Source organism: Rhea pennata, chromosome 5, assembly GCF_028389875.1.
Source record: "Rhea pennata isolate bPtePen1 chromosome 5, bPtePen1.pri, whole genome shotgun sequence".
In the NCBI taxonomy this organism is placed as follows: domain Eukaryota; kingdom Metazoa; phylum Chordata; class Aves; order Rheiformes; family Rheidae; genus Rhea; species Rhea pennata.
In genome coordinates, this window is record NC_084667.1 from 16973214 (window position 1) to 16998356 (window position 25143).

At 42.4% G+C, this 25143-nt stretch overlaps 2 protein-coding genes across 8 annotated transcripts in view; both read left to right on the forward strand.

Moving 5' to 3' along the window:
* The first annotated feature begins 360 nt into the window (after nucleotides 1-360).
* Nucleotides 361-18718, forward strand: EXD1 (exonuclease 3'-5' domain containing 1). Of its 7 annotated transcripts, none has more exons than XR_009958474.1 (13): nucleotides 361-535; nucleotides 1356-1424; nucleotides 2437-2488; nucleotides 4007-4140; nucleotides 5439-5506; nucleotides 6564-6650; nucleotides 7732-7836; nucleotides 7946-8026; nucleotides 9511-9654; nucleotides 11220-11411; nucleotides 12866-12935; nucleotides 13220-13974; nucleotides 16550-16876. XR_009958474.1 is itself a non-coding variant. In XM_062576198.1 (12 exons), exons 1-12 carry the CDS (start codon nucleotides 409-411, stop codon nucleotides 13297-13299), a joined length of 1209 nt encoding a protein of 402 aa, XP_062432182.1. In that variant the 5' UTR covers nucleotides 361-408; the 3' UTR covers nucleotides 13300-16876. The 7 variants fall into 7 exon arrangements, 3 of the variants coding, with proteins under 3 accessions (XP_062432182.1, XP_062432180.1, XP_062432181.1); XR_009958473.1 differs by having other exon boundaries at nucleotides 13220-16634; nucleotides 16785-16870; XR_009958475.1 differs by having other exon boundaries at nucleotides 13220-15528; nucleotides 16785-16822.
* Nucleotides 18719-20282: 1564 nt separating this feature from the next.
* The window catches only part of INO80 (INO80 complex ATPase subunit), a 67829-nt gene continuing 62968 nt past the window's right edge, over nucleotides 20283-25143 (forward strand). Inside the window, exon 1 of the mRNA XM_062577641.1 lies at nucleotides 20283-20601. The gene's annotated coding sequence lies outside the window, so the exon portion shown is untranslated. The remainder of the gene's footprint in view (nucleotides 20602-25143) is intronic.

Genomic DNA, 25143 nt, shown 5'->3' on the forward strand with positions numbered 1-25143 from the left:
AAAGGCCGGCCCGGCCCCCGCCCCGCCCCCACGGGCCAACGGCCGCCCCCGCGGGCGCACGCGCGTAGCAGCGCCCCGCCGCCGAGCGGGCACGCGCCGGCCTCTGACGTCATCGCGGGCGGCGGCTAAAAGTGACCCGCCGGCGGCCTACCTCTCCCAGCATGCGTGGCGCGGGGCAGGCGTAACCACCCCCTCCCCCCATTCCCCTTTCTGTGAAAGGTCGTGGCGGCAGGTTGCGCGCGCTCGGCGCTTCCCGGTGATTGGGTAGGGGCTTTGCTGGCCCCGCCTCCCCCGGCCCCGCCTCACGCTTCAGCAGCGTCCGCCGCTCCGTGCCGCGAGTGCCGCGCGCGGAGCCCGCGCGGCCGCGCCGGGGGGCGCCGCCCGGCCGCCCCCGGCCTGCGCTGCCGCATGGCACTCGGCAGCGAGCACTTCGGTGCCATCCTGGGCAGGACCGTCAAAATCACCTTAAAATGCGGCGTCTTCCAAGGGGTGCTGCAGCACGTGAACCCCGACCGGAGCCTCCTCCTGCGCGCAGGTCGGGGCCGCGTCCGCACGCAGCCCCGCGGCGCCGCCCGCGCGCCTCGCCGCGGGCGCCCCGCGGCCGTTGAGGGCGTTGCGGCCGTTAGCCGCCTCCCGCCCCTCGTGGCGTTTGCGGGGGCTGGGAAGCGTTTGTCCCCTTTCGGAGCGCCGCGCGTTCGAGTCTCAGCTCCCGCTTACTTAGAGGCACTGACCTCCTGTCGCTCTTTTATTATTACTATTTTTTCCTCTTTGCGAGACAGCTTTATGGGGGAAGGGCACTGGTGTATTGGCATCTTGCTCATGCTTTAAAATATATATATATATATATATATATAAAATACATACTTCTTAACTGGAATTATGCCACTGCAGTTACGTTGCTGAACTTTCACAGTCTAAAAATAACCCTGCAAAAGCTCCACAGAAACCGTTTAGAGCTGTCATGTGCAGTCTCCCACGCAGAGCGTGCCCACTGCTAGCTGTACGGGGCGTAGCGTCGCTATGCGCTTTCTGAGAGACAAGCGCAGTCACTGGGATAAATAAAGCACCTGCTGAAAAATGAAGGTGAAATTAGGTGCATCTAATTATGCTCTCAGCTTTTTAGATCATGAGGGTGTGACAGGTCAGAACTTTGTCCTGTGAGGTGTGAACAGTCATTTTATGGAAGTGCTCTTCTGCAGAGTAAAGTAACCATCATTATTGAAATAACCTGATTTGTCTTTTTTTCTTTTTTTCCAGGTGATATTAGGAGAGCTAATCATTCATTTTGCTTTGTTTTGCAAATGATAAGCTCTTACCCATAACCATGAAGTGTGATGGATTGTTTTTCATTTCAGTGAAGAACTTGGAAACTGGCAGAAGTACCCCTGGAGCAAAGATGTTTTTTGGCCGTGAAATAGTCGATGGTGAAGCCTTTCTTACTTTATATTAAGGCATTGGGATAATGGCTACTCTTAGCAACACTTCTCAGTCTAATTGTGGACACTGGTGAATTCTTTAGTTGCACAGCTTTCCTCCAAAATCACTAGGAATCCGAGCATTGTATGAGTCACAGAACTTCTCTATGCCCCAGTTGTCTTCTGTAAAATAATAGTAATTTCCTGCTTTATGAAGGTCTTGTGACTATCCTGTGTTAAAGCTTCATAGTTAAATAATGAATAAAATCTAGTAAGGTTGGTTGAAATAAGCATGCATCCTTTGTAGTATTTAAAGGCAGGTTACATTTAATGTGTATGTTCTTATATGTGGAAAAGACTCTCAATAAAGGACTCTACTAGGAAGTTAAATCCCTGAAAACAGAGGTTCTGCTTAACTTTTCTTGTTTGCATTTACTTGCACAGATAAAAAGCATCTCTGTTAAGCAGTCTGTTTTTATCTGAGCGGCTTTCTGTGGTTCACTAGTACTAAAATATGGAATATTTAATGTGTTTAAAATGTTTAAAATGTTCCTGGTCCTGTGCATTCCTACTGCAGATACAGGCTTTGCTTTGGGGACAAAGAGCAAAGTGGTATGGTGGGAAAGAGCTAGAAGGCAGCTTCAGACTTAACTGCTTAACTGTGTCCATTCTGCCTTTTCCCCCATGTAGGTGTTTTGTTGTATGTATAACAGTCTGTAAAGTAATAAGTTGTAGTTTTATGTTGACTTTGTGCCTTTAAAAGGATGCTAAACCAAGAATTAGTTCTACTTAAATACTACAGTTCTGAAATATGTCTAATCTAGGCTAGTGATATAAGTCAATTTATATAGAATTGTACACCAGAGAGAATTCTTTCTACTTATGTTTTGAGTCCATTTCTTTTCTGCATGTTCGTGCTAATTAGTATCGTTTTTTTTTTACTCTTTGTTCTGGGGGAAATAACAAGTGTCAAAAAGTTGCTTGCCAGTGCTAGGGTATAAACTGTTTGTTTATATTGCAGTGGAATTGCTGGATGAACCAGATTCAGGGAAGGGAACAGCAGTGCTCTCAGAGTATGTTGAAATTTTCTGTTTGTTTATTTTTTTCATGATAGGAGAAAGGGTGGGAGTGTACTTGCTAGACCAGCTAGCACCTGTATTTCATATCTTATCAATGTTCCGATTCAGCTATGCCAAGATTGTGTTTCTGTGCTCTAAAGAAGAAAGATGATGATGAGTAGAAGGCCTCCATTGTTCAAAAGATTCTTTCAAGCTAAGACTTACTATTCCTCATTTCTCCCCTCACCCCGTTAATTTCATAGGTAGAATAATTTGCTTAGTTTGTTGTTTTGTTTTGTTTTTCAGCTTTTGGTTTCAAGGACGGTTTCCTATGAGCATTTTCTTGTGGTTGAACAGTTCCTGGGCTATTGCATAGAGAAATTAGGCTTGTGTAGAAGTATATAAATGTGACTTTGGGAAGCTGGTAAAAGTATGTTTTGCTGCTTTGAACTCCTGCAGACCCCAGTTGTTAGATGGCTTTGCTTTATGTCTTTTTGCAAGACTACATTTCATTATTTTTTTCCTGTTAAGAGAAGCAGGAATTAAATGGTCTCTACTGAAAATTCTTTAAAATAGGTAGACAGCACATGAATTGTTAAAAGCTGCAGTCTTCTCCCTGGCTGCTGTCTTGTCTCCTTACTTCATGAATATATATACTTTAATATGCACATTTTGCTAGCAGATTTACTTCTGTATTAATCAATTAAATAGAAAATTTTAGATACAAGATCTTCAACTATATCCAAGGGCTGGTTGGAAAGTTATTTATGTTTTACTATATTGACATAGGGACATACGTGATTGAATCTGTATAATAATAGGATGTTTTTATATCAGCATAAAGGAATTTATATTAATAGGGCATCCTTCCCTCTAAAGTATGCATGAGTCAGACTGTCCTGTTGTAAGAATGAAGCATCTTAAATGTGGCGTGTTTCAGGAAGATGAATGTTTGTTACTGTTTTATTTTTTTGGTTGTGGTATACTACTCTTTCTGTACTTATTAAATAACTTCCATTTAATAATAGAAAAGTTTCCATGGATATAACCATTTTATGTATTTATGAACTTGTAAAATCATCTGCCTAATCATAATATTAAAATAATTGATTTAATATTTTTGGTTCAGCATGAAGATTTAAAAATTGTGTAGTGCCTGGGTTCAGGTCAGGTACTTCGTTCTTTAAGTTGTTTGTACTTGGTGCTCTTTCTTCTCATGAACTTTATTACTGATGTTTGCAGCAAACATCTTTTTCAGGTTCTGCCCTCACCTGCTTTTTTCAGAAATAAATCTGAAATTTTATCTGAAATAAATGTCCTGTTGGCAAAATAAACTTTTATTGTTGGGTAGCTTCAAGAGCCCCCTTAGTCATGTACGTTGGATTGGGAAGTTGCTTCATATGCAGCAGTTCATTGTCAGGCAGCAGATAGATAGTGCTGGATGAAATATGTCTTTATTTGATTATTCATGCTGGCAAAATGATGTGTAATGTGTAGCCTTTTGTACTATGTATGATCTCCTTGCCTCTGCAGGTGCACTTCAGCTGTTGAAGGGAACCCAGAAGCAGACACAGGTGGATGGGCATATTGTGGCACATGGAGTTCTCCCTGCATCTCCTTAGAGAGCCAGCTGAGAGCCTGGAATAGCTTAAAAAACTGTCTTTCAGGTAACATGGCTATTAGTAACGTAGTTTGCCTCTGGACTACATCTTTCCTAGAGGCAGTCATCCCTTCATCTTCCTAGGGCTTGCTTGTGTCCAGGCAGGTTTTGTTCTGAAAGAACGATGGTCACAGGTTGGCCCAGAGCTCACTGGGCTGCAGCCATGTTGCTCTTTGCCTACAGATATGTCCACAATGTCAGAAGGAAACTCCTCTGCTCTCCAGAATGTTTATCCTGTAGCTCAGATCAACTATGAAAGCAACTGAGCGGTGTAACTTATCTTTTGAAGAAGTCAAAGTACTTCAGTCGGTCAGTGTTCTTCTGTGGCAATTTCGTCTTGTATTTGTTGCTTGCATGTATGTAGTGTGACAGATAACCCAAAGTTCAGTTAGGCTATTGCTCTTGGGTCCTGTGCTAGTTGTTAAGCTTTGAAGATGCTTGCACTGATTTGGTTGTCTGGTTGCTGCTGTATGTGTTTACGTAGTTTCAGATCCAAAGTCTGATTGGATCCCTGGGTGTTAACACAGAGCTATGAGAAGAATGCAAGACCTGTGTAGGCTAAAGGGAAGGTTAGCAAAATTCTCCTAGAAAGTAGGGGAAAAATGAGCAAAGGTTGATGTGATCTAGGAGAGCCTTAAAAACGGTTCTTACGATCTTTTGATTTGATACTATTTTAGAGCTTAAAAGGTTGTTACTCTGTGTGTTTTTATGGAGTATATAATTAACATCTACAACTTATCTGAAAGAAAAGGAAGGAAAAGGAGAATCTTTAACATAGAAACTCCTTCTCTAGCTTAGAGACTGTTAAGCAGGCATTCAAAAAATAATAAAATAGCCTACTTTAAGTTCCCTTTTCCCTCTTGATCGCTTAGCTGTCAGTGTTTTGTGATGTTGTTGTCTTAGTTCTGCCTTCGTTATCTTTCTCTTTCCTTGGGCAAGCTTGGGAACCATGGCTGTTTATCAGATTTTTTTTTTTTTGCCATAATCTTACTGTTTCCTTCATGTATCATGAAGACTTTTTTTTTTTTAAGGCAGTATAACTCACTCTTAAGTGGTCAATTTCTCTGAAAATTCTGAATTTTCAGCATGTTCAATGCTTGCTCTGCATGCTTGAAGCAGGCAGTTCAGTAATCTGTGTGTTTGGGAAGTAGAGGGGGAAGAACTGAATAGCTAAACCAGAAAAGTAGTGATGAACTGTAAAATTCAAAATTACAGTAAAAAACTGTAAAACTCTGCCTTGTGCAGAGTTCATCCACATAGAGGAAGCGTCTAATGGTATGAGGATTTTTTTTCCCTTCATTGTAGGGAAGGAGGAAGAAGAGAATGTGGAGTACACAGTTGTTGATTGTTTCCAGCAGAAATTTGGCTCAGCAGTAAGTATAAATAAAATCCTATGCAGCATGTTGACTTCTAACCCTCTTCTGTCTGTCAGTAGATCCATTAGGTGCAAAACTGTGAACTCTGCTTGTCTTGTGTTGGAAAATGAAAACACTGTAGACTACAGTGAAACTTTCATAATATATTTTTTTCTTCAAGTAGAAATGGTATTCCTGGTGGTGTGAGAACATACTCAAAGTGGGCATACATGCAAGGAAAAAGTGCAGTGCATGAATCTGTTGTGGTTGTTAGTGTGCACCAGTGTATGTTAGCTGCTCTTTTGGAAATTTATATCAGCTATAAGCTAGGGTGAAGGGTTTGTATTACTAATTGATGAATAATTTATTTGGTGAAGAAAGGAAGAACACCAGGGTTTGTTGGTGTCAGAAAGGGAGTTTATAGCACTGTTTTTTTTATAGGTGTTTTGAACTCCAGAAATTAGCTTCTCTCAAATTATTTATAGTAACATCAGCAGACTTGATAGGGGAAGACTTTGTTTCAGAACTCAGAATCAATGGTAGATTTATTATTAAACATAATAGCATTATTAGGTCCTGAATTAAACCAACAATGCTGTACATCCTCTGTGCCACTCTGACTTGCAGTAACATCTGTTGGGTTTGGATTCCTATAATGGTAAATGAAGTGCAAGACAGGGGGCAAAAAATCTCCTCCCCAAGGAGGTTTCCCTGCTTTAGAAGAATCCAGTTCTTGCTTTAAAAAGAGGCTTTTTCTTTTTTAATTTCTAATTATACCTTCTGCTCTTGTGTTGCATGTGCTCTGAGTTTTATTTTATTTTAATTGTCCAAAAACATTTGATTTTTCTTCTAAATCTATCATTAATGTTTCTAGCTGTGGAGTGTCCAGCTGTCTTCTCTGTAGTTGGATTGAAATCTTACCTGTTTCTATCAGATCGCTATATCTGTGAAATTCATTGTGTTGCTGGTCTATATTTACCTTTCTTAAATATGGATCATGACCAGAAAAAAGTTTACTACTTGCTCTCCCACCTGTCAGTCTCTGGCAGTACTTTTGTCTCTATTATTTCACTAGGTGCTGCACCTAAAACAGCAATGTGTTGTCAGTGTAGCAGCAGAAGGTGTTAATCTGTGTCGTCATGGAAAACTTTCTTGGCTTCAGGTAAGAAGCAAATATTTTCCAATTACGCTTTTGTCTAGTGGCATATCTTGGGAAATATTTTGGGATTAGCCTGAGTTTAAGACTTGCTGGCATAACTTTTGGTAAGAGATGTGATTTTCTTCATGACAAATCAGATATTTCATAAATGGCTATTATAGAAAGAATGATACTAGCATAGGGCATCTAATTAAACTCATTCATCCATTTTTTGTTCATGTAACTTATGTAATGTATTTATATATACAGCAACATAACTTACTTTGCTTTGCCTTCTTTATGTACTCTTATACAGTTAGAGGTGTTTTGCTAGTACAGCTGGTATCTATTAAACACTGCAAGACCTAATCATGGTACTAGGATAATTAAAGGAGTAAAATTGATTTAAAGATGCAGTATCTTGACTAGTTGAGAAATTATCAGTATTTGAAAAGGAAAAGAGAATGATGAATAGCTTAATTGGTTCAAAGTGGTCTTGGTTTGTTTTTAATTTGGTTGAAAAACAAGTGTGTTTAATCTCAAGCAAAAACTCATGGATATTCATGGTTCAAACGTGAAACTCCTTATACAGAAGCAAGCGTCCATAGAATGTTTGCTTTGATATGGCTAAATTCTTTATTCATAAACTTAGCTAATCTATTATGAATTGGAACGTAGGCAAAGCCTGTATCTTCCATCCTGTCCTACATGCTAGGATAGAAAACAGTGTTTTGTAGTTCTTCTGCAGTAGTTTTTGACAATGACAGGAATGTCAGGGACACGAGAATTTTCTTGAATGGGACTCTTTATAAAAATGTCCCTATGATAAATGTAAGAATTTAAGTATTCTGGACAGGATTTGTCCTTTATGTCTCAAAATCCCCTATTTAGCTGTGTACTGTAGATACCAGGTGTGATTCTTTCAGTTATTGTGACCTTCTCTGAGCACCTCTCTGAAAAAAAGCAAAATTCACTAGTGGACTATTAAGGAAACTAAAGTTCACTCCTCAGTATGGCTCATGGGAGACCATGCATTCTCTCCTACTTTCAAATCATTTGTTTTTCTCTCCCTCACTCATCTTCTCTGCAATTAAATTTGTTTTAGGTAGCAACAAAGACCCAAATTTTCCTATTTGATATCTTCCTTCTGGGACCTCAGGCTTTCAAAAATGGATTACAAATGGTGCTAGAAGATAGAAGCATCTTGAAGGTAAGGGAAGAGAATGGGTGAGCAGAGGTTGCCTCTGTATGTAATGATCCAGCTGCACCAAAAAAAGTTGCAGTTGACACGTTTGTCTGACAGCTCTTTCCTGCTTCAGGTTATGCATGACTGCCGTTGGATCTCAGACTGTCTCTCTCACCAATACGGAGTTCTTCTCTCCAATGTCTTTGATACACAGGTACTCTCTGGATATTGTAGTTGGGAGCAAAAGTTTCAACAAGAGAAACTCTAGCCTTGTCCAGTGCTTACTAGTGCTAGAATGTGATGGTTATTGAGCATTCTAAATGTTCTAGCTAAAAAGAGTTGTTAGGCAAGGCTGAGAGCACTAACTATAGTTTGTCTTGTGTAGACTAGAAAACATTAAATGTGATGGTTGCTCAAAGGAGTTCTTTTATGTCAGTCAAGAGAAGCGGCCTTTGAGAAATGATCGAGTGTCTTCAAGTTTCCATCTTAAAAAATTATTAATATCTAATATAACAAGAAGCTTAGTGCTTTTAAAAATGTGATAACAGATCTTGGTCAAACTTGGCACTACCTGAGGCTATTGTGACTTGCACAGGAGCTAGGTAGCTTTGTGCTTTCTGTTCTTTGTAACCCTCTCTGTCCCTTTCATGAGTGTAGAACAGCAGGCTACAGGTATTCAGCACTGGTGAGTATTCACTAATACATGCACCAGTGGAAGTGAAAGAACAGAACATGTAACCATGCAGATTTTTGCTTCTGCTGGTGCTGACTCTGGTAGCTATGCTACTCAAGTAGATGCATGATTAGTAGAAGCATTAGAGCCTTTTCAGAGAGAAGAAAGTAACATGATGGCTATGACCTTTCAGAGTGGGCATGGATATATTATGCATAGTCACACATGACTTGTTCTTGCCAATACTCTGACTTTTCATGGTAGAGACATGATTGTCTGAGGTCATAGCATGACTGACTCTTCAAAGACCTCGTCTGGGTTATGTAGTAAGCTTTATACAGCAAAGATTTCTATTTGTCCTTCCCTGATCTTAGTTTGGCTTTCTGCCCCTAAAAATTATAATATTGTTATTTCATAACAGGTCAAATCACAGAATCAGTAAGGTTGGAACGGACCTCTGGAGATCATCTAGTCCAACCTCCCCACTCAGCAGGGTCACCCAGAGCATGTTAGACAGGGTTGCATCCAGGCAGGCCTTGAAGATCTCCAGAGAAGGAGACTCCACAGCCTCTCTGGGCAACCTGGTCCAGTGCTCTGTCACTCTCACAGGGAAGAAATTCCCCCTCACGTTCAGGCAGAACTTCCTGTGGTTCAAGTCTTACTGGCAAAATCAGTTCCTAGGCAGAAGGTTTTACACAACTTCCATATTCTTTACATCATGTTTTCCTTACTATTTTGTTACTATTTCATGTAATAAATGACAAAACCATAAGTATTCTGGGGAAGTATTACTATGTATTTACCCTCTTCTGATACTGTTCCTAACTGCCTGCTATCTGGATACAAGAGTACTGGGCTAGATGGAACCTTAGGCTGATACAGTATGGTCATTCTTATGACTTATTTACCCTTCTGTGTATATTAGCAACATGTTTTACTTTTTACTTTCTCACTGTCAAATCTCCACATCATCTGCTTTGGCTTAATGGACAATGGTCATGGCCTACTGATCCTTTCCATCACAGGTTGCTGATGTTCTGCAGTTCTCAATGGCAACAGGTGGCTTTCTTCCACACCGCATCTGCACCTTACAGGAGTGTTTGATGCAGCACTTGAAGATATCTTCCAGATCAGTTGCCCTCATGAAGTGCAGGCAGCAGATGGCTTGGGTGAGTGATCCAATGAGACACCTTCTGAAGATTCAGCTGACTTGTGCTTTGTCCCCTTCAGATGTGTTTTTACAGACACACAGCTATGTAAAAGAGCTTGATGCTGTTCAGTGGTCAGATTGATGCAGCTAAGGATATTTTGTTACACCGACAGGGGAGACAGATGCAAGTTTTATCTGGCATCAGTTCTTATGTTAGTATTTTCTAATAGGTCATTTGAAACTGAGGTATTAAGAATGATGAAGCTCTTAAAACAGAGGATATCTATAACTAGAGTAAAGAGTGTTCTGGATATCTCCAATATATTTGATTCTGAAACTTAGTGCTAACAAAACAAGTTGGTTAAAACCAACCCTGAGTCAAGTAGGGAAAGGGAAAACTTTTGTTTTTGTTTGGTTGGTTGGTTGTTTTTTTTTCCTTGTGCAATTTAGCAGCATTTGGCATGTCATTAGTTTCTATTGCCCTTGTTTTTTGTTAGTCTTTCATATGGAGAGAAGCAAGGGAAAACTTAATGGGCCAGACTCCCAAGATCTGGAGAATGTAAGCTTGCATATATAAAATTTGTTAGATATATATATAACACATGATAAAGTAAATAGTTTAGTTCTAGTTTGAGGTTTTTAATAATCTGTTACCTCTTATGGGGACGGGGACTTCCAAAGATGCTGGTAAATACAGTATCTAGATACAGTGAGACTCTACCATATAGGCAGAATTTCTTTACCTAGTAAGAAATTCCTTCCTATTGGGGTGGGGTGGTTTTTTTTAATTCCTTTTTACTAGTCTTTCAGAGGTTTGCACTGTCTATTCATTGACTTTAAAATCTTTTTTGATAGAATCATAGAATTCATGATAGAATTCATAGCCTGGGTTATTTGATAGTGCTATAATTTCTTGGGGGCAATTGTTCTTCAGCTATCAGTTGTTCCAAACTTTCAGTTTAGAGAATCCTGTATAACAAATCAAAGACAACACACTTGCCAGCCATGGTTAACTTTCTCAAATTACCTTGTTGGTCTGCAGACTAAAAATCAAAAATAACTTGTGTATGTAGTAAGTATGCAGGTATAAGCCACTTTGTATTGGCAGTTTTGCCCACAGTATCATGGTCATGGTGCTTAACTGTGGCTTATTTACATGTTTTGCTGGTTGCAGTTCTACTGGCTGAAGATGTTCCTATCCTCAGCTGCTTCCACTGCTGTGATGGAAGTGTTATTTTTCTCTTAGATCTTTCAGTTCAGCTGAAGATCTAAGGAATCCAATTAAGATCCAGACAAAATGAGATGGGTGAGAGAGAATCTAACATTAAATACTGGAATAATTAAAAAAGAAAGAAAGAAAAAGCAGAAGCAATCCATACTCCCAGCCTTCCTTTCCTAACGTCCGCAGGCTTGTATACAGATGGCCTTAGAAGCTGCAAATTTCAGTAGTACTGAAAATAGAGACCAGCATCTGTAAATCTGTGAGAATAAGGAAAGTGATGAGAAGTTTCTTGTTTTGTTTTTTGTTTTGTTAATCATCCTGGTTACTTAAATAACTGTTTTCATTTCCCTTGGAATACACAGGAGAATCCTGATATATGGTTTGTGAGACCCTGTCCACCTTCTCTGCTTAAAACACTTGCTCTGAAGGCCATGTACCTTCTGCCACTCCGCTCATCTCTAATGGAGAAGTTGATGTCTGACCTAACAGCCCTGGTCGATGAGTACATAAATGCTTTTCGGGACAGGTCAGGAGATCGCCTTGGGAGCACAAAGGTAGGCTCTGCTCGTTTCTCAGGGTAGTGATATGGTCTAAGACTCTGATAGATGAACTCTAGAGAACCTATTTATAGTAGTTTCCTCCTTTGCAGCTGTCCACCCTACTTTATGCCACATACTCCTGATGCCTCTGTGCAGCAGTAGAGGCAATCATGTGCATCTACATAGCTGCAGTTCAGCTTGGTCTATTTGTACATACCTACCCCTAGTTAATATTGTGGAAGATGAGCTGCAGCTTTTGAGGCATAGGCATATGTGCCTCCTTTTGACTCTGATATGAGACTAAGAACCTTTAGGCTCAGCAGGGGCCGTGTGAGAGGGTATGGAGAGGGGCAGGCAGATGTCAAGTGTTAGTATCTGAAGCTGCTGAAGTTGCTTTGTTTTGGTATGCACCCCTAGTCCTCAACTGATGTAAAACATCTTTAGTGATGTTTTGCAAATATTGACTCTTTCTGAGAAACACATTCTCTTTTGCTGGCCAAACAAAATTTTTTTTTCTGTAAAAGCATCTCTAGAGTTATCTTGTCTTTGTAGTTTGTTCTCTACTGAGTTAGCTTAAAAATCCTTGGTTACATAGAACTAATAGTCCTATCTCACAAATACATATCCACATATCTTGGAGTAGCTGTTGTTTGGTGAATGCTGTGCTTCTTTGCTCTTTTTTTTTTTTTTTTTTTTTTTTTTTTTTTTTTTAAGGGAGTGATGGGATTTTTGGTGAAGGAACTTGACTTCCTGCCCTGATGGAAAGAACAGTTCCATGCCAACCAGAACAGGCAGTGGTATTGGTGTAGCCTTTTCATCTCTTGTTCAGTGCAGAAATTCAGAAATTTAGCAAGGGTTTGTAATAACTTCAAAGTATTGCTGGCACTAAAATTGAGTGGAAGGTAGATAATAAGACATCCTCATTTACTGTGATGAGACTGAACAAATTTTGCTTAGATCATGTCACTGCTTCGTGTTTATGCAGTTGTAAATATTTTGAAATATATTAGAAAAGTGAACACAAGTCTATCTTCAAGAAACATACTGTATTTCTTTGTCCCAGTTTAACAAAGTACTCAAGCACAGACTTGAATCCTTTGGGAATTTTAGGCAGTAAATCACAGTATTGAGGATTTAAGAGGAGATTAAATTAGATTACCACAAGAGGTCATTGTTGCTTCACAGATGCAAGAGATTTTTTTAAATGAAAAGGTTTTCAGATATGGGGAGTTGCCAAGAGAAGATTGGCAATTCAGATGTCAGGCTTGTTTTTTCCACAAACTATGAATAACAGTGTAAAATGCATGCAAAAGGAGGAGGACACAAGTGAAAAGGACAGTCTGTTAAAGAAGTAGAAAGAGTACAAAATAATTCTACTTTAAACTATTTGTTTGTAGAAGAGTTTTTTAAAGTGATTTCAGGTTAATAGCTGCTGAAGCCAATCTTTGCAAATCCATTTACTCTGTAAGGTTAGCCAAGGAATCAATCTGACCCTGAGCATTTCCAGACTGACTGGTGGAGGTCACTCTACCACTCCAGGTATGGAAGCCTCTTTGGGGCCCTTCTGTTTTAGTTTGTGGATTGTGCTCTCTGATCAGAACAGCAGGTTTCAACCCTTTGCCAAAGGGAAGTTTAGTTATGTAGACATGTCCTGTGCTGTGCTGTTGGCCTACAGAGGTATTTGAGTTCATGATATGTGATTAGAGTAATGAGCAAAATAAAGCCTCACAGGCCTGCTCTGGTTCTGCCTCTTGTGACCTCTGCTGATCTTACTGAGTGGCATCATGTCACACAACAATGTGTTCTTTTCCTTTTTTTTTCAGACTTAGGACACTCCTGCAGAAATCATTCTTGCAAGAGAAGTACACAGATACAGTTTCAATCATGCAACTTCATTAAATGAAGTACAGAAGCTAGGTGGAATACACATCCATACACCTCATCTTCAGCTATCACATGTTGAATCTCAGCTGTTGGATCAGGGGTTACAACATTTATCTTCGGCTTGGAATAGCACAGTAGCATCCTCCTATTCTTTCCTGGGTCACTGTCCCATCCAGAGTTTATCATGTCAATGGCTATTGTGCATAGCAATTGTATCAGGATATACTTGGTGAAAAAGCTGCTTTGGCTGACCTGCTCTGGTGGAAATAGTGTAATTTTTTTCCAGTCTAGGTTGCCTATGAATTGCATAATGTTGAGTAGTGACTGCTAACGACCAGTAATGTAGAATAGTGACTGCTGGGGCAGGTACCTACTCCTTTCTCCTGTCTAATCATGGGTTTCTACCTCCCGAAGCAGATCTGGCCAGTCCCACTGTTATTCCTACTTTCAGAAATAGCAGCAAGGAAAAGCAAATGTGCATAATTGTGGAAGAAGAGCCAGGTGTGCTCAGTTGCCCTTATGGACCTCATGGACTCCTGCATCCAGTCCAGAAAAGTTGCAGAAAAACAGGTGTAAATGAGGCTGGTGAATGTAATTGTCACCACTCTTCCTTGGGCTCTGTCTCTACAGCCTGTTTTCCACATGCATATCTTGTTCCCCAGCAAGAGGTTGCTGTATGCTCCAACAGCTACCTGTAAGTGGTAGAATGCAAATCATACTTTCTGACTGAAAGCAGAGCTTCTGATGGAATTCAGATCATTGCAATGGCATTGAATTGTGTTCTGGAGCACTTGATTTCAGATTTCTACCTAGTTTTATATACTTATGTCTAGTTCTGTCTTGTTTCTTGACAAAGCGTGAGTATTGATGGAGGGGAGGGTATTTTGTTGTAGCTTATTTCAACAAAGGCTTTCACTTTTCCTTTATTTAAGACAAGTTTTCATAAATAAATTGAGGAGTGTAAAGTCCTGAGTTATCAGACTGTGGATAAGGTGGTAGAAATGGATTAACAACGGTTTATTGTTTTCACAGCAATAAACTCAGGGCAAGCAGCAGTCCAGTAATTTCTGCAAATAGTATGTTATAGTATCTTTGACTTGACTGTCTTAATTCTCATGAACAATTGAAGCAGTCAGTGCTGATACCTCTGGTTTTCCCCTGAAGATTTCAGGTATATCTACCCTTTGGCCTTATGTTCTACTGGAGATGGCAAGAAAGCAAGAGTCATTATGGTCAGCCAGTGGACAGCCCTGTCAGCATGACTTCCACCTTGCTTCTGGTGAAACATGTTCTTCTGTCATTTGATGGCTGTTTTTGATGTACTGGAGAATTGACCCATGGGTTGGCACAGCAGGTGGTCGACATGTTGCCAAGGTGGTAGAATGCAACTCTATGGACTAGAGGTTTTTCAAGAAAAGGTTGTGGAAAAGAGGAGTGTCACGAATCCTATGAGCAGTGGCTCTCAACAGAAAAGCATTCTGAGTGGTCCTCAGCAGGCAAAAAATTTGATATTGAAACACCGTGGTCGATGTAGTGCTGAGAGAAGACAATTATGGAGAAGGCAAATGAAAGGCAAAGGCATCTCTTTGATCCTAACAGTTTTGGAAATCCCTGTATGTTTACATTTTCTATGGTTCCTGCGTCATCACCTGCAAGTAGTACTTGACAGTCTTCTGAAAGGTGGACATTCCCTCCTAGGCGACCCTATTTCTTCTGACATTTACCCACAGATCACATGCAAAACCAGTAATTATTGACCTGCATTGCTTCATTATCAAAAACACTGCAAGTAATAATCTTCCTCGTGACTGGGGAAGGGAACTTAGCAGAGAGCCTCAGAGTGTGAAGTTTGTGCTGTCTCCTATGTTTTCAGCATGACACTCTGCCAGGCTCTTCCTGTGGATGCAGGCACCAAGTAAAATAGGCTTTTGTGCTTCTGCATCTCTGTCAGTAGAAAAGAGCTAGCAAAGAAGCTGTACACCTAAATTTCCAATTTTCCTTGCAGACTTGTTGTATATGGTTTGTGGTTAGGTATTTCAAAACACAGATGCATTCTAATGTGTATGACTTAAATTCAAAAAAGCAAAGATGGCCTGGGAATCTCTCAATTTAAAGGATCAAATAATCTAGAAATGCAATGTTTTCTTGTTAAAGTGGTAACAGTTCACAAGCAGAGCTCTAGCACCAAAGGGGAGCTGCTCGCAGGCATTACCCTGTGCAGCAGAGTTGACCTACCAACATGCTTCAGGTAAGGTAATGTTACAGTAGACAAGCTGCAGTGCACTCTAGGATACCAGTAATGTGTTCATAGCATGTGATGGCATAAATTCCATTTTCTGGCTAAATATGCTTGCATGTCTGAGATTATTGTAATTAATGAATGATTTGGCACAGCACATAATGCCTATTAATTGATATGAATGAACATAAATGCAACTTAGCTTGAAATGGTTTAGGGCATGGCTAACATCTTACTGTAGGATGTACTGTGACAATTAGGAAGCTGTATGTAAATTCTCCTGGTTAAACAGGACTGAAGGTGAGATTTTTCAAGTAAGTTCTTCCTTGTGTGTGTGTTGGGGGGGAGGGGGCCCACCCCACCCCAGTAATCCTCTCTGAAGTATTTAGCCTTCTTCTGGATCTGTGCAAACTTGCAGACATAGATTTTGTGAGGCATGGCTTGCCTTTATGAAAGCTGTGATAACTTTCTCAGGGCATCCTACCTGTATTTTCACTAGTTCTGTTCTTAGTGTTTCTACCTCTATACCCTATACATACCTGACTTACCAGCTTGTAGCTTCCTCTGTCTTCCCCTGAACCTTCTTTTATGCCTAACATCTCTAATCCTTGCCTGTCAAGACAGGTTTAAGCAAGAAGTTGCACAGTTACTAGTTCATTTATTCTGTCTTCCAGTTCCTTTGGGGAATTTGAGGCAAAATCCACCTTGTTTGTTTGAAGTACCAGTGTAAATGTTTATAGGATAATCTGAGACACATTCTGTATATGTAATGTTTTTGGTATGTGAACATCCAGATTTTTTTCATGGTGAACACAGAAGAGAGAACTTTTTTATTTTTTTTTTTCCTCCTCTGCCCCTTTTATATTCTGATCATCAGTTGGCCTTGCAGGCTGACTGACATCTTCTATTCCTATTATGTTTGAAGAAAATGTTTTTTATTAGTTTATCAGTATTTGACAAAATGTATGAAAAAAATCTGATATTTTGTTAGATATTAATTCTTCTGGCTTGCCTTTTGTTTCTTCTGCAGCTTCACCTTCCTATTTACTGCATATGAATTTGGGTTGCCTTTAAGATAAAGGGAGGCTTTTTCTTCCTCAAGACAGTATAAGCAGGTAGTTGCTAGTTTCCACAAATCAGGCAGAATCACAGACAGGTCATTATTCTGTTCCATGGGCTAATTACAGAGGGAGCTATTATCTGGTACCAGTAAAAGTAGAATATATTCAAGCATTGGTAGAATTTATTTTCTTTCTCCTTATTAGACCACTTGCATGGAACTACCAGAGGAGCTGCATCAGCTGGCAGACTTCCAGAAGCTACGAAGAAAGAAAGCAGTAGAAGACTACAAGATGAATGAGAATGGCCTTTTGATCAGACCAGCCATGGAATTAAAAAAGAAAGATGCGCAGAAGGATAGAAACCACAGAGATGACAGGGACTACCTTCCCACAAATGAAGAGTCACCTCAAATTACATCCTTCTACAGTCAGGGTCCATTTTGTCAACAACAGCAAGAAAATCAAAATCAAGAGGTAAATCTATGGGAGAACCTTGAACCAACCTCAAACTGGTTGTAAAAATCTGATACAGGTGACACTGAGCTCAGATTGTGATCTTAGGACATCCAGATGAATGAAAAGGGACTGTTGCCTACGCAGAAGCCTCAGACCAAAGCTCCCGTTTCTACGAGGACAGGTAAACCTATTGTTGAAGGGAAATAGTTATGGTCTCTATAACTCTAAGCCAATTTCTGTGGTGTGTCTAGCTGTTCTTTTCAAGATGCTAATTCAGGTTCAGAAGCTACCTTTTAATTCTCTCTTGCCACTTTGCCAAGGCTTGGAGATCATTGGCTCATGTCAGTCATTGAAGGTATCTTGGAATTGGACTTCCCAATTCCTTTAAAAAAAAACCCACCCCATGAGCAAAGATGTGTCAGCATTTAGCTCCATTTCTCTTTCCATTTTCTATCAGTTGCCCACACCAGTTCCTCCAAGCAAATTAGAGCTGTTTTTGCTATTAAAACAGACTTTTATTTTTTTTGCTGTCCTTGTCAGACCAACATCTTAAGTGTGTTGGTTCTTTTGTTGTCACCTGTTGCAGGTTATGTAAAGCTCTCACCCACACCAAACAAGTAGATGGGGAGCTTGCAAGAGGGCCTGTTCATAGATATTAGAAAGGGTTTATTGGAAAAACTAAAAATGTCTGGTCAGCTCATGTGGGCTTGGTTTATACACAGATACATCTCTTTGCAAGACCCTTGGATAGCTATGCCATAGGAGAGCAAAAAAGATAGTATTGTACTGAAGAGCTATGCTTGCAAAAACAAGAAGACATACTAATAAAAAGGAACTATCTGCCAAGGCAAAGTTATTTTAGGCCATACTCAAAGTTTTCTGCTCAAAGTTGAACTTCTGAACTATGCCAGGACTGTTGTATCAATCAATGTAGATAAGGCTGTAACATTAATGTGCTGTGTACATATACATATCTATTTATCTTTTCCAAGGGGTAGGCATGGCCTGCCTTAATTTGCCATTGTAGTAGTGTAGTACTGAGTCTTGGAACATTTTTAGCATGTTACATATCTTGACTTAGAAGTACAGGACTATTGAAAATTCTTTCAATTTTGAATATTCTGAAATTTGAAATTCTGAAGCTATATAAATTTAAATATGTGTTAAACTGGGTGTTTTGCAGTTCAAATGCTTCAGAAAGAGCAGAGAATACCTTATTATTCATGTGTAAGGAAAGATCTCAAAGTTGTGGTTAAGATCATCAGTGAACAATAATGAAGTATGTGAAACAGGGAAGAATGCAAGAGGTAACATCAAATTACTAACAGTCAGATTACTTGTTAACAGATCGCAGGCTAAGAACAATTTGGACATTAGGCTGCAAATGTAAAATAATGATGATGAAGCCAGGTCAAGTGGAATCTAAGTATGGGCCAAAACCTGCTTGAGCTATTCTGTTCGAATGCAGATTGGTGTGCCTAACATTCCTGATGTATCTGTATGATTTGTCTTTGTAGTATTGCTAGGGCAACTATAGGTAAAATTTGCTCACTTCTGGGAGTGACAGAAACAATTTCCAAGGTTGTTCTTTGTCCGTGCACTTTTTTGAAACTCTAGCAGCATTCTGTAATTAAACTGTAGAGTTCCTTTGTCTCACTTCAAAAATAAAATGTTTGAAGCAAGTTTGTCTTGCAACCTTTTACTTTGTCTGTGCTTCGTTGGTCTGTTAGGAGATGCTAGCAGTGGACTGCACCTTTTCTGAGCACTAATACTCATGTCATTCATCTGGAGCATGATTTCTGTAACCAGTGATGTGCTATCATGAACCAGCGAGATACAGTGTAGAAATTGCAGGCCCTTTTGAACCGGAACCAGCTCGAGTTCTGCATTGTACTTCCACAACTAAAATATGAGTCCAGCCAGTCTTACAGTAGAGGAAGAGGGGAAAATGGCAGTGTGTCAAATAGTGGAAAAGGGGAGAAAGAGGAAGGAAGATGTCAAACCATTATGTGTGGAATGTAAAACAGCCATCTGGAATGTCTGTGTGCAGGCCACAAACTGAAATTCAGATGCACCTTTCTGGATGAGAAACGGAGTTGGGGATTCTCAGCCTCTTTCAAGAGAGGAAGTGGAACTGTATTATAATGGAATAAGAATTGGCAAACAGGAATATGAAGGTGTAACAACATCTGTGCCACTGTACTGCTTTAAGTAGTAAAACCTTCCTTTGTAAACAAGACTGCAGCTTTCCCCTATTCTTTTGAAAACGGCATACAGAAAGAGGAAGTAATAAGAACTGAGTCATCATTCATTAATACGTAAGCAAAAGTGAAAATGACAAACTGTTAGAGGAAGAAAATCGCTTAAAATATGTATCTAAACAGATCTATAAAACCTTGTAATGCTGCCCAGTGCTAGTATTCACTACCCCAAGCTTAGAAAGTGATCTGTAATATGCAGCAAAATGATGCACTTTTCTTAATATAAGTGCCAGTTGCAGAAAGGGGTATAGGTATTTAGGGCACACTGTTGTAGAGAGGCTCTTCTGGAGAGACAGGAAGGGCCTTGTTTCTGCTTCCTAGAAATCGCGGTGCCTCCGGTGTGATGCAGCGAAGAACACAGTTCCGGCTGGCAGCAAAGCGCCAGGGTGACGCCGGAGAACACGGCGCGAGTCCAGAAGCCAACGGGAACGTCCCCGCCGTCGGCTCCGCGCCTGGGGCCGGCGTCGCGTTGGCCGGCGTCGCGTTCGCCCCCGCCCCCCACCCGAGGACAACCTCTGTGCCCGGGTCGCTGCTGGCGCCCGGCACGCCCGTGCTCGGCGCCGGTCCGGGGCCACTGCTGCGTCGCTTGTGACACGGGGCCGCGGGGTGTCTCTGCCGCCGCCCCTCGCCAGCGGCCCAGGCCTCTTCCCGCCGCCCTTCCGGCGGGCCAAGGGCAACTGGACGTCACTTCCGGTACGCACGCGCCTGCCCTGGCACCCCCCGCTATCGCGAGAGTTTCCTTCTCACTCACGCGAGACTTGCTGGCTCACCCGGCCACTTCGCCCGAGTCCCTTCGGCAATTTCCGTCACTGCCAGACTCTACCAATCGGCCGCGGGAGCGCATCGATGGGCGCTGGCCCCGCGCGGGCTGCGTGTGGGGATGGCACCCGCGGTGCGGGAGCGGGGGCCGTGCGGCGGCGGCGGCGGCGCGAGCAGGGCGGCGGCGGCGAGGCGCGGCACCGGGGCGGCGGGAGCGTATGCGGGGCTCGATTGTTCAGGCCTGGCCATGGCGCCTCTCCTCCCCCCCGCCATGGCTCCCCGTGTCCCTGCTCCTCTCCTCTCAGTGAGCGAAAGTGGCCGCCGCCGCCGTCCCAGCGCCCGCAGCCGCCGCCTCCTCCTCAGCAGCAGCGCGGGCGCCATCTTGGCGAGGCAGGAGTCGAGAGCGCCCCGCGGCCGGAGACAGGCAGCGCCAGCCCCGGCAGCGCCGCGCGAGAGGCCGGGCGGAGCGAGCGGGGCAGCGAGCCCCGGAGACACCCCCAGCCCCCCGCCGCCGCCGCCGCGCCGCGGCCGGGCCTGCCACCCAGGTGAGCGCCCGCCGCCACCGGGCGAGGGCACGCCGGGCCGGCGCGAAGCGGGGCGGCGGCGGGGCGCCGCCCGGGCGGGCCGCGGCTTCCCCCCCCCGCCGAGCGGCGGCCGCAGCAGCCGGGCCTCTTCTTAAAGGGACAGGCCCTTCCCCGCCCTGCCCGCCGGATGCGCCCCGATACTGCCGCGGAGGCGCCCCTCCCCCACGGCCCCCTCCCCGCCGGCGCGGCGCGGGCCCGGGGGGGGGCGCGGGGGCCCGGGGCGGGGGGGGCGGGGGCGCTGCTGCTGCTGCGGGGCGCGCGCGCGCGCGGGCGGCCGCCGGCGCGGGGGGGGGGGGGGGGGCGGCGGCTGCACGGCCCCGCGCGCGCCGTCACATGGCCGCGCGCCCGCGCCCCGCGCGGCCGTTGGTCACTTTCCGCGTCGTGGCGCCTGGCGGGAGCGGGCGGCGGGGGGGGGGGGGGGGGGGAGCAGCGCGGCCGCGGCGGCGCGAGTCGGGGCGCGCAGGTGCCGCCTCCCCTCGCGGCGGCGGCGGCGGCTCCGGCGGTGTCAGACTCGGGACCGAAACCGCCGGCGGCTCCCGAGCGGGCCGGGCCGGGCCGGGCGCGGCCTGCGCTGGGCGCCGCGCTGCGCTTTGTTTACTCGCCGCGTGATGCAACGCGGTTGCTAAAACTGTGATCCGCGAGCGCGCCTCGGCCTTGCCCTGCCAGCGCGGGCGGCCGCGCAGGTCCCGCTCCCGCGGGGAGCCGCCGCCGCCGCTCGGGGGCGTCTGCGGGCGGGGCGCTGCTCGCGGAGTCGCTGCCGCGGGTTCAGCGCGGCTACGGCCGCGGAAAACGTGGCCTCGTGTTAGGCGTGCGCGGGGAGAAGGCTCTTCTCCCTGCAGACACAGCGTCAGCGCAGTTTCCGCGTTAGTCAGCGCGTTATTTAACGTTATACGTTCTTCTTGCTACCCTGCTGCTGATCCTCTGTGGGCGATTGCAGCAGTGTCGTTGTATGTTATAACGATCGATTTTTTTAGATTATATTGTGGTATATGGTAGCAGTGAGTTTCTTCAGATTGCTTTTTTCCTTTGCAGGTATAAGGCAGCACTAGTAAAGTTTTTTCATTCTGTAGTGAAGCATCTTTGTATGCATTATTAGACTTCTACTCTTCCATTGTACAAATAATTGTATTACTGGGATTTACACAGTACACCTAATATGCCTGTACAACAACAAAACAGAATTTCTTGTTATTCAGAAACGATGTATTTATGTTGTCATTCCTTTAATGTGTATGTATAAGAGTATATTGTGGTACCCTGGGATTGACAGGTAGTGAGCAGACAGAGAAAAGAACAAGTAGGGCTATAACTCTAATCTTTCCCCAGCTTTTAAGAATGATTCCTTTAATTCTGGACTTCCATATCTTAAAATTGCTTAAAATAATGCCTCACATTTCATGACTGTTTAAGTTACCCAGTTTTGTTCCATTTGGGTATAATGTAACAAGCTGCACATTCTGCAACAGGCCTGCTACTTGACAAGCTAAATTACACGCTAAGGATTGGTCTAGAGGGCAAGAATAAAAATGGTCCTCGTAGGGCTCCCCTGGACATGGTTCCCTTTCTGTGAACTGGGGTAGAGGGAGGGGAAAAAACAAACTAAAAACAAAATAAAACCAAATCATCCATGCAATTTGTAGCTGCGTATACAGAAAGAAGGAGGAGTGAAGGCACTGGCAATATGTCAGGGTAACCATCGATGCGCTTATATGACTTGTAATGCCGAAAGTATGGATGCGTCATCAGAGATGTCCACAAATGCTTTTCAAAGCTCTTCTGGGACAAGGCTTACCCCAACTGAGCAGTTAGACTGGCTGCTTTCTCCTGATCATTTTTGTATTAATTTAAACATGGCAACTGAGCTGTGACTTTCCAACTTCGTGTTTGGCAGCTTTATGCATATTTTTCAAGGTATTCTATGATTCACTTAGGTATATGCTTCTAATAAAATTTATGTAGAGTTGAGTAGCTTTTTTTTTATTATTTATAATGAATTGGGCCCCATCTGTGACTGCTGTTTCTGCAATTAGAGAATCCAAAGCTGGTGTCTACTGGCTCTGCCTCTCTGTATTTAAAAGCTATTAAAAAGTGGAATTGAGATCAATGAAATGCTGTCTCATTCCTTAGAAAACAATATGAAACATTGCCACAAAAGTAATATAGCAAAGTACTGCATATAGAATAATATCTAATTTTAACTGGATTTTGTTGGAATTTCAATTGTAGTATAATTTTCATTACATGCAATTAAAATGACTTTTTTAAGTAGAAAAGGTGGAAACTTGCTCTTCAGTTTTATATACACATCTGTATTCATTTGACTTGGATTTAATGGAAACTGAGGGCTTTATATGAAATAGCTTTCTTTTTTTTCTTTTATAAAACAATAATCTCTTATGTATCAAATTTATTATTAAAAAAAAAAAAGACTTCCTGCCATTAAAAAAAAGGCAATTACGCTTGGATTTAAGACTTGGCTTATAATATACTCCAGAAAAGGGTTATCAGCTTTATATATGTTTATCAAGACAAGCTGCAAGGTGGGTGAGAGATGGAAGTTGTGTGTGTAGTTCTCCAAACGAAACAGCAGTTAAAGCTCTTTAATACCACCATGGTGGTTTGTTAGAGATTTTTGCCTATAAAGAAATTGACAAAAAAAATACCCTTAAACTGATGCTATTGCACTAATGCAAGTTTTCTACATAAATCTTGACTTAATCTGCTGTGTAGATTCGAATGTCTATATGTTAAGGGTTATCTTGGAGATGTTACTACTGCTGAGGACTGAGCTGTTCTACTGTTCTGATGAGAGTTGTGTGGCTCAGTTTTGAATTTCTTAAAGAAAAATATCTTGGGTGTTCTTATTAGTTTGGAAAAATCTCTCTGATAAGCTGGTGTCAAAATGCAAAGCGTGAAAAGACCGGGGGGGCAAACCCCCCAGAAAACTGCTAGAATTGTGGGGTGACTTACAATCGTGTGGAAGGTTATGTTCTCACTCTCCTGGCTTCAGTTTCTAATTTTGCTGTATGTGTAAGACTTTTGCTGATGGAAATAGGAATATGAGAGAGACATATTTTCCTAGTGTACACTGGCTTTCAACTTTTTGTCCACTTACATGTCTTACCAGTGTCTTTACAGGAGTTAAAAGGAGGAGAGATGAGAAATTGTGCTTTTGTTTGCTGAGTACTTGGACACGTAACTGTGCTCCCCTGCTAGCTGATAACACTGAATATGTATGCTGCTAGCACATAGTGAGTGAAACCATTTGAGTTAGTTTTACCTTGTTAATTAGTCTTGTATTTGCTATAGCCTAAGAACAGATACTGTGGATTAGCCGATCTGTTGTACCTTATACCTCCCTGGTAACTTACTTTTTTGTATGTGCCCGTCGTTAGGAATGTTGTTACTATTGTTATTTCCCGTAACATTTGTTGTCATTGTTAGGTGTAAAGAGGAAAAAAAGTAATCCTCTGGGCCACGCCTGAGATGCAGTAATGCCACTGAGCAAAGAGGGAGTGGGGCAGCTAAAAGAGAATGGAGAAAATGTACTGCTTAAACCAGTCATACAGAGCTCGCAGCCGGGCAGAAATTCTGCATTAAATTCTGCATTGTGTGCCTGCTTGTGGGGCTCCTGTTCTAGACTCATTTTGGTTGCGAAAGCTTGTTGGACTTTCATTCAGAAGTAGACAGTAGATATTTGTTTAAACTAGGAAAGTCTACTTTTAAAGCTAAGCTGCCTCATGAAAACAGTATATTTACTGTTTGATTGCTGCAGGTTAGTGGGCATAAAACTTGGAAACCTTGTTATAAAACATAACTCTGCTTTCTGAAGATGTCCTTGGAGGATTCTTCTCCAAAGCTGGTTGTTTATTTACTGGCTAGACATTGTAATGGACTGACCTGAAAAACAAACAGAAAACTCCTCATGCCTACATTAACACTGAGCTAAGCAATGCGATTTAAAACAGAATGAGGAAGACTTCTTTAAAAGTAGGCTTAGATCTTAAAAAAAAAAATCATTTTGAAGGTCTGAAGGTCACTTACATGAAAACCCTCTGGCAGTATTTTACTTGTTCCTTTAATAATTTAAAAGGCTACACAATACAATTAGTTTCTGTGTGAGTTTATGATTAAGTAAAAACGTTAAAGAATTCAAGGTGCCAGCCTGGCAGCGAGTACACCAGCTATTTAGATCCTAATGCTCATTTCCTAAACTGTTACTACTTTAAGGGAGCGGAAAGAAGAGAGAAGGCAAACAACTCTACTAACTTTGATACTTAAACTTAGTATAAGATTGAAGTACATTAGTAAGGAAGTCATGATACCAGAACTATTAATCAGCAGTATCCAACTATTTTACCTTCTGTAACATGATTATCTAAATATCATCACCAGTAATTAAAAACATTTGAAAATAGGTATTTCTGCAGTCCTCCTTAAACCAAGCAGGCAAAGCAGTAGGTTTATATCAAAAATGGCATGGAAAAGTGGAACAAATGTCAT

Coding starts and splice junctions, on each gene's coding strand:
- EXD1 (XM_062576196.1), top strand. CDS start 409: ATGGCACTCGGCAGCGAGCACTTCGGTGCCATCCTGGGCAGGACCGTC. Junction 536..1,355: donor GAGCCTCCTCCTGCGCGCAG/GTCGGGGCCGCG, acceptor TTTTCATTTCAG/TGAAGAACTTGGAAACTGGC. Junction 11,412..16,784: donor ATCGCCTTGGGAGCACAAAG/GTAGGCTCTGCT, acceptor TCTCCTTATTAG/ACCACTTGCATGGAACTACC.